General features: G+C 35.5%; 1 protein-coding gene across 4 annotated transcripts in view; it reads right to left on the minus strand.

Annotated features, from left to right (window-relative positions):
• Window positions 1-9,959: 9,959 nt before the first annotated feature.
• Window positions 9,960-14,696, minus strand: part of GLRA2 (glycine receptor alpha 2) — a 207,436-nt gene continuing 202,699 nt past the window's right edge. The window contains exon 11 of one of the 4 annotated variants that reach the window (XM_036270879.1): window positions 9,960-10,361. In XM_036270879.1, the coding sequence (XP_036126772.1) occupies window positions 10,083-10,361 (279 nt within the window). In that variant the 3' untranslated portion in view covers window positions 9,960-10,082. The remainder of the gene's footprint in view (window positions 10,362-14,696) is intronic. The other 3 variants (XM_036270878.1, XM_036270877.1, XM_036270876.1) reach the window with 3 other exon arrangements.

Below are 14,696 nucleotides of genomic sequence, written 5' to 3' on the forward strand. Positions count from 1 at the left end.
GGATTCTTCAATCTGGGTGTGAGGAATCAGTACTTTAAAGAAGTCATTAATTTCTCAATAATTTCTTTAAAGTTGGCTACTTATGGACTAATTTTACATATTAGTTCCTCAAGCTTTGTTATCCTATTATAGGGCTGTGGTATACAGCTATGTAAATTGAACACTACACAACCATATCTGGCAGCTCATATAGTCACAAAATGGATGGTACAAATGCCACAAGATCCAGGTAAGGGTTTTGGCACATTCTAAGCATAGATCTGAGCTGCACATCTATAAATGTAAACCCTTCCTCTTTCCTTCTGCTTTAAGACTGTGAAACTAGCGAGTTTTCCAAATTCTGATGGCCACCATTTCTTCCTGCATGCCCATTTTTCTTATTTCCAGATTCATTCTGGATGCCTGCCATAAAATCTTATGTAAACATTCTTTCCTTGGTTTCCCTGTCTAACAAGATTTGTCTTCCTTTCTCTGCCGATCGTCTTCATTGTAGGTATCATTTCGTTCCAGGTCCTTCCCATTCTCAGCTTTCATCTGAGCCTCAAGATGATTGCCCAGACTATGGAGATTTGGGTTCTCAGTACTCTTCACACAAGCCACACCTCATCAAAGTTTTTCTGTCATGTATATCTGTCATGTGGAAAGTTTTCCTTGATCCTATCCACTCATCTGAGCCTTGCTTAAACCTTACTTTCTATAATTCAGGGTTCCTCCAGCCCTTCTCATCTTTCTTTCCTCTAAACACTGCCAAGGGATGCCACCAAAGAGCCCTGGAGTGGGAATCAGAAGCCCTGGGTTCTAGCATGATACTTCCATGGACCCTGTGGCCCTGGGAAAGTCACTTAGCTTTTCTGAACCTCGGTTTCTATTTCTGTAAAATGAAGGCATTTGGCTAATGACCTCAAACTTTCATTTCTGACAGCAATTCACTACATTGGCTTGATTTAAACTGATGGGATCCAACCAAGTTTTTGGCTCATACCCTATATACTTTTCCACAAACACCAGAGCATGTTCAGAAAGTCTTGGTCCATTTCTTGGCAGTAAATTTCTAAGGATTCAAATCCATTGAAATCTTTGGGGAATAATTAAGTCATGCTTTTATTCTTTCATTGGTATACATTTACTGAATGTGTTCTTTAGTTATTGCTGCACAATAAATTGCTTTAGAATTTAGCGGCTTAATACAACAGATAGTTATTATTGCACAGTTTCAGTGGTTAAGAATTTTGTGCATGGCATAGCTGGGTTCCCCTGGCTCAGAGTATCTTACTGGGCTGAAACCAAAGTGTTGTCCTGTTCTGCAATCAACTCAAGGCTTAACTGGTGGACAATTTGTTCCAAGTTCATTTATGTGACCGTTGGCACATTCAGTTCCTCATAGGCCTTGTAGGTTTGATGGCCTCAGTTCCTTGCTGGGTGTTCGCCAGAGGACTCCTTCAATTCCTTGACACATAGGCCTCACCATAGGGCAGTTCAAAATACTGCAGTTTGCTTGTTCAGAGAAAGCAGGCAATAAGAGCCGGAGAGAGAGAGAGAGAGAGCGAGAGCGAGCGAGCGCGAGACAGAAGTCACAGTCTCTTGTAACCTTATCTCAGAAGTGACATCCTGTCTTTTTTGTGATATATTCTGCTTATTAGTGGAGGCCACAAATAGCTATCTACTTTTTCCATCGAGTTGTGATCTAATTGAAAAAATCAGACAAGTAAGTGAGGCAAATGGAAGGTCCAAAATGCATACATCTCTTGCTTAGTGTTGGTTTTTTGTTAATGGAATAAGTTGTTCTACATGAAAATGCTAAAGGAACCCTTTTCCAATTATTTTGTTGGGAAAAATTACTATGTACTGTAAATCAACCCAAAACCCCCAACCAACTAAAACACACTATACCAATATGTAAAGAACAAACTGTCATATCATGAGGTAGAATGCTTGAACCATTGCTTCTTTGATACCAAATAATTAATATGGTTGTTGACAAGCAGTTACCGTGTCTAGTCATGTTTTTCTTAGTGCCAGTAATGTCCTCACCTTGCTGACACTCTGTGCATACTTCTGATCCATCTAAACTTGATTTATATTAAATGCCAATTGTATTAGGAGTGAAACTTGAGATGTTTCCCGCATACTCTTTTGTTTAAAAGGTTGTATTGATTTTTTAAAGGCATAAATGTAATTTTTTTTATAGAACATTCCTTTAATTACCTGAAAAATACTTAGGTGAAGTTTGGGTATTGAAAACCAAGAGTCATTTTCCTGAGTAAACATTAGCTGAGGACACATTCTATGTGATATACCTGTTTCACTTTTATTGTAAATAGTGCTGATATTAAAAAATGTGATTTACATCTGTGGGTCAGCAGGCTCTAAAATTCTGTGCTCTATAATTAGTCTTATCTGTTGAGTCACAAATTGTGCTGGAGAACTGTGGGCTTTCCCTGAAGGGAAACATTTAAAACACTTCCTCCATGGGAAATATTTCCATTATATTGAAAATAATATAGCAAGATGAGAGCATAACATGTAATTTTGGAGAATTGGCCATCCTCCTAGAAAAAGGAAAGTGGAGGGGGCAGGAAAACACCTTCAAACTCCCCAGTGAGATCCAATCACTTTTCCTTTCCAGGGAGAGGCTGAAAGAAATCAGAAGGAACATGTTGAGTTTGGGAGACATGCCCCTCACCACAAACCATCTAATGTCATTTCTTGCACTTTACATGCATAAATCTAACAATGACATTGCAAGTCACGTGCTACTATCGTTATTGCCATTACAGATGGAGAAACTGAGACTTTGAGAGATTAAGCAATACATCAAAGGGGCAGAAACAGAAAGTGATACATATGAGACTTGAACCCAGGCCTGTCCAATACTAAAGCCTGTGTCCTTCACCACAGAGTGATAATACCTTACTGCTTGTGTGCTTAACACTTCATGTGTGATGTTCAGATATTTATAGTCTGCAGACCCTTACATGTGAGCCCATTTTAATGATACTGGAGAGCAAAAAAGAAAAAGAAAGTTAGATTTATCCAAGGCTTTCCTGAAATCAATACCATTATTATATTTTAGACCCTCCAGGTTTTAATCTTCTGCTTTATTTCAGAAAAGCAGTTCCATTTTCCTATCATGGTCTCTTAGAAATAATACTGCTTCTCCATGGCTCTTTTGAAATGTTTCCCCTTGAGGGTGAAGGAAAGGGAAACATTTTCCTTTTCATCTCCTTTGCTCCTACAGCCTTTCTCTCTCTTAAATTGAATGTTTATCGATGCCCTAAAAAGACTATGCACAGAGAAAAGGCAGATGTGAAAATATTTTATAATATTAAACAGCTTGAATATAAGCTGTTTTTAGTACTTTCTGACACTTCTTGCTTTCATTATTTTATTTAACAAACATCATTGTGTTTGTTGTATAAAAATGTATTTTGCTAAAATAATACAATGCCAATAGTATTTGTCCAACATTTGGTATGGGCTAATGATTGTTCTAAGCACTTGACATGAATTGATTAATTTAAATCTCATTAGAAGTATGAGAAAATAGGTACTGTTTACACATTAAGACTCTAGTGCATAGAGAGTTTGGAACCTTTGCCCGTAGGCTCACAACTAGTAAAGCAGAACTGTAATTTGATCCCAGGCAATCTCATACCAGCATTTGCATGTTCAACTACTAAGCTATATCTGGCTAAATCTATATGTACCTGACACCAGGAAAGCTGTGGAAAATTAGACACAATTGGTATCTCTACTGGGTTGAATAGTGTTCCCCCCAAATTCCTGTTCACTTGGCACCTTGAATGTGACCTTATTTAGAAAGAGGATCATTGCAGATAGAATTAGGTAAGATGAGGTCCTATAAAGTATCCTTATAAGGAGAGGGAGGTTTGGAAACAGACACATACACAGGGGGAAGATTGCCATGTGAAGATGGGGGCAGAAATTGGAATGATGTAACTATAAAAGCCAAGGAATGCCAAGGACTATCTGTAACCATCAGAATGTAGGAGGAGGCAAGGAAGGATTCTCAGAAGAAACATGGCCCTTATTGACACCTTGATTTTCATGCTTCTAACATCTAGAACTGTGACAAAATAAATTCCTGTTGGTTTAAGCTACCCAAATTGTGATCATTTATTATAGCAGCCCTAGGAAACTAATATAGTGCCCTTGAAAGTCCCATAGGTTGGTAGGGGAAATGGATAAGGAAGTGAATACTTAAAAATGATATGATAAAGTCTACAAAAATAAATATACAAAATGTATGTTTTATATCTGTCATAATTGTATATATACAATTATATATATAAATATACATCCATCATGATCATTTTTCAGATTGAATAAAGAATATGATGTGGTGACTAAGCAAAAAGACTGCCTGAGTTTGAATCTTGGATGTGTGCCCTTGGAAAGTTACTTTACCTCCTTGTGTCCTACTTTCCTCATCCATAAAATAGTTTTGAGGTACCTTTGACATTTGTGGTTACATTTTATTCTCATAGCAGCCTTGAAAGGTGGTTAGGTGGGGCAAATATCATCATTTTCATTCTGCAAACATTGCCTGCTGTTTCACAGCTAGTACCTGATGGCTGGATCTACCTCTGTGATGGTGGCCTTCCTTGTGCTTTGTTTCATTTTTCTTATTAGTAAAATAATGATCATGATGCTGATGATACTGATGGTGGTGGTACTGCTTCTGTTGCTGATAATGGTAGTGATGCTTCTGCTAATGGTGATGGTGGTGGTGTTGGTGATGATGATGATGATGGTGGTGATGCTTCCGCCACTGATAGTGATGGTGATGATGGTTATCATGCACTAAACACCTACTTCATGCTAGGCTCTCTGATGGGAAACCATTGCTTTTCTCCATTTTATAGAAGAATAAAGTGAGGCTGTGGGAGAAACTTGCTCAAGGCCATTATTCCTGTGATCACAGGATGATCTGGCCGACGTTATGTGAAAGCAATTTGTGAACTGTACTGGTGCTGTACCAATATTAGCTATATAAAGAAAAGTTCTCCTACTAACTTCCTCCTCCTGGCCCTAGTCATGCCAACTTAAACTTTTTCAACATTTAAATTTAAAAAATGTTTTCCTTTCTGTATTAAGTCAGAGTGAAACAATTAAATCTCTATTGTTTTCTTTTAACAAAGAAGTGAGTTCAAACTGTCTCTAGACATGGTGTTTTCACTTTTAGCCTTTTTGATATTTAGATGATTTAAAAATTGCAGTAGTTAAAGTGGACCACACAGAAATTGACTCAATTCATAGGTGATAGGCTCTGAATGTGTGAAAAATACATCAGATAAGGGGTTAATTTCCAAAATATATAGAGTGCTCATACAACTCAACAAAAGGAAGACAAAGAACCCAGTTAAAAAATGGGCAGAGGAGCTAAATAGACACCTCTCCAAACAGGATATACAAATGGCCAAGAGACATATGAAGAAATGCTCAACATCACTAATCATCAGAGAGATGCAAATTAAAACAACAGTGAGGTATCACCTCGCACCTGTCAGAATGGCCGATATCAACAAATCATCAAACAAGTGTTGGCGAGGGTGAAGAGAAATTGGACTCTAGTACACTGCTGGTGGGAATGCAGACTGGTGCAGCCACTATGCAAAACAATATGGTGTTACCTCAAAAAATTAAAAATTGCACTTCCATCTGACCCAGTGATAATGTATTTTTAAATGCTCGCTTGTAGTCTAAAAACATCTAATACACACTACCCTCAGATGGAAGAAAACTATGTTGTTTACTTTAAAAATGCATTTGCACAAAAACAAGGATATTACATCTTTTCTTATGTGGGGACATTTGTGACAATGTGAAGTCATTTTCTCTCCTTCAAAAATGGAAATAAACACTTTCTAAATTGAATTCTGTTTGCCTTTTTTTTTCAAACTCAGTATCTTTTTGGCCATTCAATCACCTATGATATTGACTCTGTGAAGATGTTCTTAGTGCTGCATGCACAATTTTGAGGTATTTCTCTTAGGCATTTTCAACAGAAATAGTCTATTATATGCCCTCCTTTACCAATTTGTTTTGTCATCCATGAGGGTGGGTTAGTGGTACCATGATCTTTTACTTCCCAGGATTTTATTTTCCTAGACAGTGTGGATATAGTAAAAGGCTATAGGAAATAAACCATGCTGGAATGTTCAACCTCTAACACATTAGGGTCTTTGTGTGAAACATTTAACTCATAGGGCTTCAGTTTATCTAATGATCAGTGGATGAGTATTGACTCTTTGTGATTTGGCCACCTTGGATGATTACTTTATTAGAATTGAATGCTGTTGTGGACATCAAAACATGTTAATATATGGAAAGCACCATATGAATATGAGGTTGTAGTGTTAGCTTTAGTTCTTTTATTTTGTGATCTATGAAGAATATGTATTACTTGAATCATTCAACTTAAACAAATAAAAAAACTGAATTGGTGAACATAAGGAAAAGTTTATAGCAGAGGTTGCAAGATTTAAAAAGGAATATCTGGCAGGCATATAACTTATATTCATCCCACAAATTGGCTTCAGGTTTAAGTTAGGAAATGCTTAAATTTAAAAAAAACCAAATATATGATTTTAGTTTCCAAAGCTGTGAATCATATGATATAGAATTTTATGCTATATTTTGGTTAGAACATTTTTACTTGATATTAAGCAAATATCAAGTAAGAAAATATAGAGTGATATTTAATCTTTATTAGAAGTTTTGTTTTCAGAACGTGGCAGACCTCTTCAGTGGCATAGATGAGGAGCTTAATTCTAACACTGTTTAGAAGGATTTTTAAAAATCTACAGTTTTCTTGGTTTGTAGTATCTATTTTGGGCCAAGAAGTTTGAAAATGCCATAAAGAGTCTTAAGCCTTAATTGAAAAATGTTTTGAAAGACAAATTCCTGTCCGGCCAGTGTGGCTCAGTGATTGAGCATCAACTCATGTACCAAGAGGTCACCGGTTTGATTCCTGGTCAGGACACGTGCCCAGGTTGTAGGCCCAATCCCCAGTGGGGGGCATGCAGAAGGTGGCCAATCGATGTTCTCTCTCATTGATGTTTCTCTCTCTCTCTCCCTCTCCCTTCTTCTCTCTCTGAAATCAATAAAGAAAAAAAAATTTTTAAAGACATATTTCCTAGTTACTCATTATCTGAAAAATGGTGGCAGTAGTTGGTTACCTCATATCATTGCTTGGGTAGGAAAAACCTATATAACTTTGTTAACAGGCATAGCAGAGCCCCCTTCATCAATTTTTTCTTACTGATAGTAATAATATACATTGAGCATTTGAATTTTGGTAGGCATTGAAGGGAGTCCATGAATACATAGCCACTTTCTTCCAGAAACTTCCAATTTCATGAAAAAGGTGGTAAGTTCTCTACCTCAGAGCCATGGTCTTACTGTTGAACTATTTTCCTTCAAATGCTATCATGAAAGAAAATGTTCTACACAAAAACTCCAGTAACTTTTTAGAGGAATTATTTATTTCACCAGAATATGTGACACTCAAATCCTTTCCCTGAGATTTTATGTTATTTATATAACCCAAATTGGTACATTCCAGAGTTCTTTCCTCCGAACATGGACTAAAATGAGAGAAAAGCCAAGAATCCCTCTTGCTATCCAGGATGCCTTTGCCTACTTAAGTGGCTGGCAGATATGTTTAAAGGTAAACCTTTTGGAAATTTTCTAATTTCCAAAATTAGAAAATTTTGGTGCAAAAATTATGTGGTACATACATTGATTAGACATGATCATTTAGCTGAGGGTTTTCTCCCAAGGTGACTCCTTATCCCAGCACATGCAGAATCAGGTCACTTATGGGGCCAAGCCCATTTTGAGAGGCATGTTAGTCTCAATTTTATTGTTTGCAGTAGAAGCAAGAGAATCAAGACCATTCAAAGACTTTATTTATTTGTGAAGGAATGAGCAATAAGACAGAAATAATATTTAAGAAATGGTGCAAAAAGCCAGGCATTAATCTTGCCAAGGTTAGATACTATGAAGATTTTTACCCTGTGCATAACCAACACTACTTATAATAATAATAATAATAATAATAATAATAATAATTTTATTATTATCTATTAGTTATTGATAATTTACTATGTGTTAGACTCTGAACTAATGGCTTTACTTGCATTTTTCTCAGTGTATCCTCTTAAAACTTTATGAAACAGAAACTACTCAGAAAACTCAGGTAATTTATCCAAGATCACACTGTTGATAGAGGCCAAGCTAGTCTTTCTATCACTGAAATTTATGCTTTTAGCCAGTGTACAATATTCCTCTCTATGGAAATGAGTTGCTATTTGAATAGGTTTAAGAGGGCATAAACATTGACTTATGAATTCACTTATTCCTGAAAATATTATAATTATATCTTTGGTTAAGGAAAATTTACTGGGGTCAAGATGAGTTCATTTGAATTCCTGACAAAATCAGGTTGGGTAAGTAGACAGGTTGGTCTTTTTTATTTCTTTTCACTTTGAGATTTTATGATTCCTCAGTGTTCTTGGAACATTTTTATATCTCATTTGAAGTATCCAGGATTAGATTCTGTTCACAATGACGACCAATGCTTATATGTCTCCATTTCCCTGTTTCTACAATGAGAATAACATATTTTTTTTTTGTTTTTATGGGGATACTCTAAGCTACTATTATATTACAAGAATAATCTAATAGCTATATAAGTGCTTCAAGCCTAGGAGGTAGACCAGAAACAAAAAACCAAGTTACCATTGTCATCTCAATTATTCACATTGTAGTACAGAAACAGAAAGACTCTTAGAGAAGTTCTGTGGCACACTTAGCTTTATTGAAATTGAACAAATACTTTTTTAAATAACCCCTTTTACAGCACATGTAAAATTCAATTTTTTCATTATATTTTTACAGGTTGTCTTTTATCTGAGTAAGCAAAAATACGTCTTTTTTTTTTTTTTTTTTCTTACTTAAAACATGTAGCCAGGATTCAAACCACGTAGCTCTGGTACCAAAAAGGCAACGGGTTATGAAAATCACAGTACAATTTTAAAATTCTTTAAGTTAGTTAAGGATATTTAAAATGATATTCACTTGGATTGACAGTAGAAATCATGGGTCAGTTGACGTTAGGACTAGTAGTTACACCTACAGTGAGAGCAGAAATGGGAAATTCAGGCTATTATGAGCTACACCATTCAAGACACACCATCTCTATAAATACGGTGACTGAGAGGTTGCAATGGCTAAGTCACACTTGAGTACTTCACACATAAATATAACCAAAGTGAAAAAATATATATAGTGCACTAAACTTGGACATAAAATAAAATGGGCATTTATTTTTAAGAGTGTATACTATCAAATTAATTACACGAGACACAATTTAAACCCCAAAATTACATCTAGGAAAGAAAAATAATATTAAAATGCACACCCACACAGACAGTAAAGTAGAAATCTGTTCTTTGTGATTGGTGTTTATTTTTTGTTTGTTTTTTTCAATAAATAGAAATAATTTATGACCCACAAAAGGATTTCTTGGGTGAAATACTAATTACAGACATTGTAAAGAACATAGCTCAGGAGGCTTGTTTTAAAAATGAGGCAGCGTTTTCCTGAAAAAAGTTTGGTCCTCGACTCACTCTATAGGCTAGTCACTATGGTCAGATGGTACACATTTTCTGTGTGTGTGTATGTGTGTGTTTTAAGCTAACTTTTCAGTACCAGAATTAGTCAAAACCAGACCAAAACACAAATTTCCCTCTAGAACTTGACCTTTTATATCATATCTAATTAATACATCATCTGAAAGAACAATGTTAAAGATCATGAAGGAAATTATGCTCATGTGATTCTGCAACAACTTAATTTTGTGCAAACATTTTCCTTCATTGCCATATAACTTATCTTTATTCACGTAGGTGCCAGGAAACCCGCCCCATGATCCTCCCTCCCCCCTCCCCCAATCTTCTCCTCTGTCAAAGTGATATAAAGACAATTTCACTGTGTGTATTTACAAGCACAACACTTAGGCAAGAAGGTCCCAGGGTCTGAAGGGCATGGCACATCTATTTCTTGTGGACATCTTCATGCCGAATGATCTTGTATGTGATCCAGTAAAAGATGTTGAAAATGAGGAAGGCCAATGGGAAGGCAGCTCGAGATATCGTGTCAATCCTTTTTGCTCGGTCCACAAACTTCTTCTTGATGGCATCTGCATCTTTTGGGGGTTGTGGGATTGGGTTGGCAGGTGTGGTCTTGACAGCTGTTCCATCCTTCACTTGGAGGCAGTGACCCATCCCATAACCACTGAAATTAAAACGACTTTCACGAGTAACATCTTCTTCCTGAGAGAATAAAGACATAGGAAGCACAGTTTGGTTGTCAGTTAAATCAGATGGAAGATGTTTAAAATTATTCAGAAGTAAAAGGATAAATCACAGTTAACTGATAGTGTGGGAGGCTTTTGGAATGGGTGGTTCTCTTTCAAGTTTAACTCAATTATTCATGGAACAGATACAGTTCATTAACTTTTCAGGCTGAGAAATTGGGAAAAAGGAGAAACATCTGTAACAAAAATAAATAAATAAATAAATAAATAAATAAATAAATAAATAAATAGTAAAAATAATAACTGTAGTCATTTTAATTAACAGAAACACCTACATTATATTCAGCACCAACTTTCCCAAATTAGATAGTTTTAAAGTGAAGTCTCTAAATCCTGATAGTATACTCTAAATCTGTGAAGAGAACCATTTGTTCATCTACTCATTAATTAATTAATTAATTCATTCATTCATTTGTTCAAAAAGCATTTACTTAACTCCTGTGGTGTACCTGGCCTTGAGCTAAGAACTTCTAGTATTGTGGCTTATTCAAAGCCCACTTCCTTCTATTGACATTGACTTTAATGTTAGTGGTAGATCTAAGGTTAACCATTTAAATGTATATATTTCCCCTCAGCCCTCTAGTTCATTTCAGTTATATAGCAGAGATCAAATATTCATTATTTGGTATTGGATATTTCTGCCATGGCTAATTTTTCTAGTGTCAATTGTTAACATTCTTTGGCTAATTATTCATTTCTACCATATTTAAACATGTGTCATTTTAGCTCATGTCAGTGGTATTTTGTATTGATTATTTCTACATGATTTAGATAAAAGACTGAGCAAATATATGTATTCCCCAGGGTAAAAAGTAAATAGCCTTAGTGAAGACAAGTGTATCGAATCTGTGTGTGAGGTGGGTCAAAATAGTGGAGTTGAAAAGGCAGTATTGAAATAACCTACTTAATAAAAATTTAGTTCTAAATAGCCATCAATTGAATCTTCTTCTGAAACTAGATTACTGTCTTCCACAATACTATGCAACCTTTTTGAGTAATCAGAGGCACTGCACTCTTTACCTTGCCAAATAATAATAATGGTTATATTTCCCAAAAGACAAAAAGAAATTGATATTAATTTTATTTCATCAATGATTATTGCATGTCAATAGTGCCTTCAGCCACATATAAAAGATATGCTCAATGAAGGACTATTACTATCATGTGAACGACAGCCCAACTATAATCCAAATGGTATGCAAGGACAGATTATACCTTGTGTATTGAAATGAGTTTTGTAAGGTGAACAGGAGATTCCCCAGATAGGTAAGGGCGGTAAGAAGAGTATTTCAGTTCATTACACTTTATCCTGCACAAAATGGGGAGTGAGAGAGCATGAGGTTTAAAAAAGTACGAGGACTTCATAATGGTTAGATTAGATTATAGTATATATGTTCTGATGGTGACTACAGAACCTGGAAAAAAAGACAGATTGGCTTCCATGTGGCTCATTTAGCTAGATTAGTACCCAGGTGCCATTTCTCTCTGTGGGAGGTATATGTAGACTAAAAATGAAGAGGAGAGTCCAACAGAGTCCTTAAGGCCTTTGGGTTATTAGCACTGACCTCTCCCCCCACCTGGAACATAGTACCTCTGTTAAGGCCAACACTAAACATGGCTAAACGACTAAAGGTTGCATTGCAACTTGACAATGGCTTCGGGGGAATTTGAACTAGAGTGATAACCAATGTGAATAATTTCCAAACACTCCGTATCACACTTTACTTTGTAAACCAGGAAAATCAGGCTAGAAAACAGAAGACTCATTTTTCCTGATGCATTAGTATTTCTTGTCAATGAATGCATCTAGTGCTACCAAAACCAGACATGAATTATAACTTTCAATCAGCACTTTTATGCCAGGAAAATCAGGCCCAAACTCTTGTAACAAAGTAACTGTAAAACTAGTCCTCTATAAAACCATCTACCCAGGACTTTTATTTATATGGGATTGTCCTGTACAAGTTGGTTCAAGATGCTCTGTATCATTTCTTAACAAAATGCAATAATAAGGGACTTTTCATTCAACAAGTAATTGTTGAGTGTTGAATCTGTGGCAAACATTATGCTAGGTGCTGGGATGGATCTCTCAGAACCCAGTGAAAGAAGCTGACCTAAAATCATTATCATAAAAGGAAGCTGGCAAGGAAAACCTAGCCTGACAGAGTACTTCTGTGTATTCAGCTATATAAGCTCAATAATGAAGATGTAAATTGGACTCTGAATCAAGTATTACATCTGTTTTCTTTGCCTTAAAATTTGAATGATATGTTTTATGGGTGCAAAAGTTTCAATTAAATAATAGTATTTCAAAATACAGAATAAGCATATATTAATCATTGCAGTGTCATTGGAAGACTTATACAGTACTTAGCAAAAAAGGAAGCATAGAGATCATTAGAGGAAGGGGGTGTGCTTATCACATGGGTTGTAGGCCATCATGGGCATCCTATTACTAATTGGTAATTAGATCCCAACCAGTGTATCATAGAAGAAGTTGTTGGTATCAGTTGGTTTAGTAAAGAGAGCTCCAGACTGGGAATTTGGGTATTTGGGTTCTAGGCCTGCTTTCAAAGGTTATAAACTATGTTGATCTTAAGCAAGATATTTATTCTTTCAAGGTCTTGGGGATCTCATGCCAGAGATGTTGAGGCTGGACAAGATCTGTGGATTTCAGCTTTGGCTTCTGGGGAACTTTTATAATGTATGTCCACCTGCCTCCTGAGCTCTCAGCTCCTTCCAGACCAATTGAATCAGAATCTCTGGGGAGGAGAACTGAGAATCTGTATTTTGAAAGATCCAGTGATGTGATTCGAATGCAAAAGGTTGGAAACCAGTGGCCTAGATGCGCTCCAAAGTCCAGTTCTAAAATGCTGAATCTATTCTGTATTATTGAGTTTTAAATGACTTTTCAAATGGAAATAATCTCTTAAAATACATTTCCCCTTCCTTGTCTGCCTAAATTTACTGTACTGTTTATTCTTTCCATGTCTGTAGAATCCTGCAAATTGTTCTTCTCACCTCTACAAATATTTAGAAACTCATGATTAAGCATATAATTTACTGCCTGAGATAAGATTATTTTAAAATTCTTGGGCCCCTGAAGAAATAGAAAGGGTAGTTAGCTGGTAACCTGTTTTTAGTACACAAAACAAGAGGAAACCTCAATACACATGCTCATTATTTTTTCAGACTGACTCGTTTAATTTTTATGGTCTTTCCTCATATACTGTGAATGGATAGCTGAAGAGGTTAACTTATTCACTTCACTACTAGAGCTAGAATATAATAATACCAGGTTAGGTTATAATTGTGCTGTACATTGCCATGCAAACTGTGGGTGCTTAATAAATGTTTGTTGAATAATGAACAAAAGGAAAATTGAAGAGGGTTTTCTCTATGCTTGAAAATACTTTCCTCATTCATTCAACAGTATTTTAAATTATGCTTCTTAGCATAGTTACAGCTAATTAAATCAATTCTTTAAAATTCTCCACCATAAAAATAAATCATTATAGGTAGAAATTATCCATTTAATGTTTCATATGCAGGAAATATGAATGCTAGTTTAAGGGTCTTCTTATTTACCATTATGCCTTTTAAATGCAGATCCTTAAATTATCCACATAAAAGGGTGTGCTTTTGCTTCAGAAAATATAATTGCAACCATTTTGAATTTTTGTGTTATAATGAATGACTAATTGCCTTTATAGTAGGTGCAGAATAAAATGTTATAGTAATATAGAAAGATTCCTATATGAGGGCAAAATGGAGAAGAGCTTGTGTCATTAATAAACTGAAGCTAAAATAAAGAACAATCTGTAGCCACAGTTTAGTTGAATGTATTCACAGGGAGAGTCAGTTACATCCTCTCAGTAAGAATAGAATTTTAGGCACATATTATCCATTTCTTCTAATTAGCCAGGAAATCATTTAGTTAATTATTGCTGCCAACCAGCCATCTTCAGTAACTTTGAGCAGAAAACACTTCAAGCTCATTCTATTTTGTTATTCACTGATTAAATTACCACAGAAAATGAATCATACAGTCCAAGTATCAATACATACAATTTCTATATTCCACTTTGATAATCTTGTCTGCTGTATGAATCACTTCCATGGCACTATGCAATTTGTTTGAGACTTATTATTTTATGCATCAATTTTACTTACTGTAAAATTTACTCTTGTCTAGATGTGAATTTATACCTAAAGTGTCACCAGAACTGCATTGTAGTGGATTGTTTAAGAAAATAATTTAACTATAATTAAAGAACAGGGTACTTATAAA

The sequence above is a fragment of the Molossus molossus genome, unplaced genomic scaffold (assembly GCF_014108415.1).
Source record: "Molossus molossus isolate mMolMol1 unplaced genomic scaffold, mMolMol1.p scaffold_m16_p_2, whole genome shotgun sequence".
Lineage (NCBI taxonomy): Eukaryota > Metazoa > Chordata > Mammalia > Chiroptera > Molossidae > Molossus > Molossus molossus.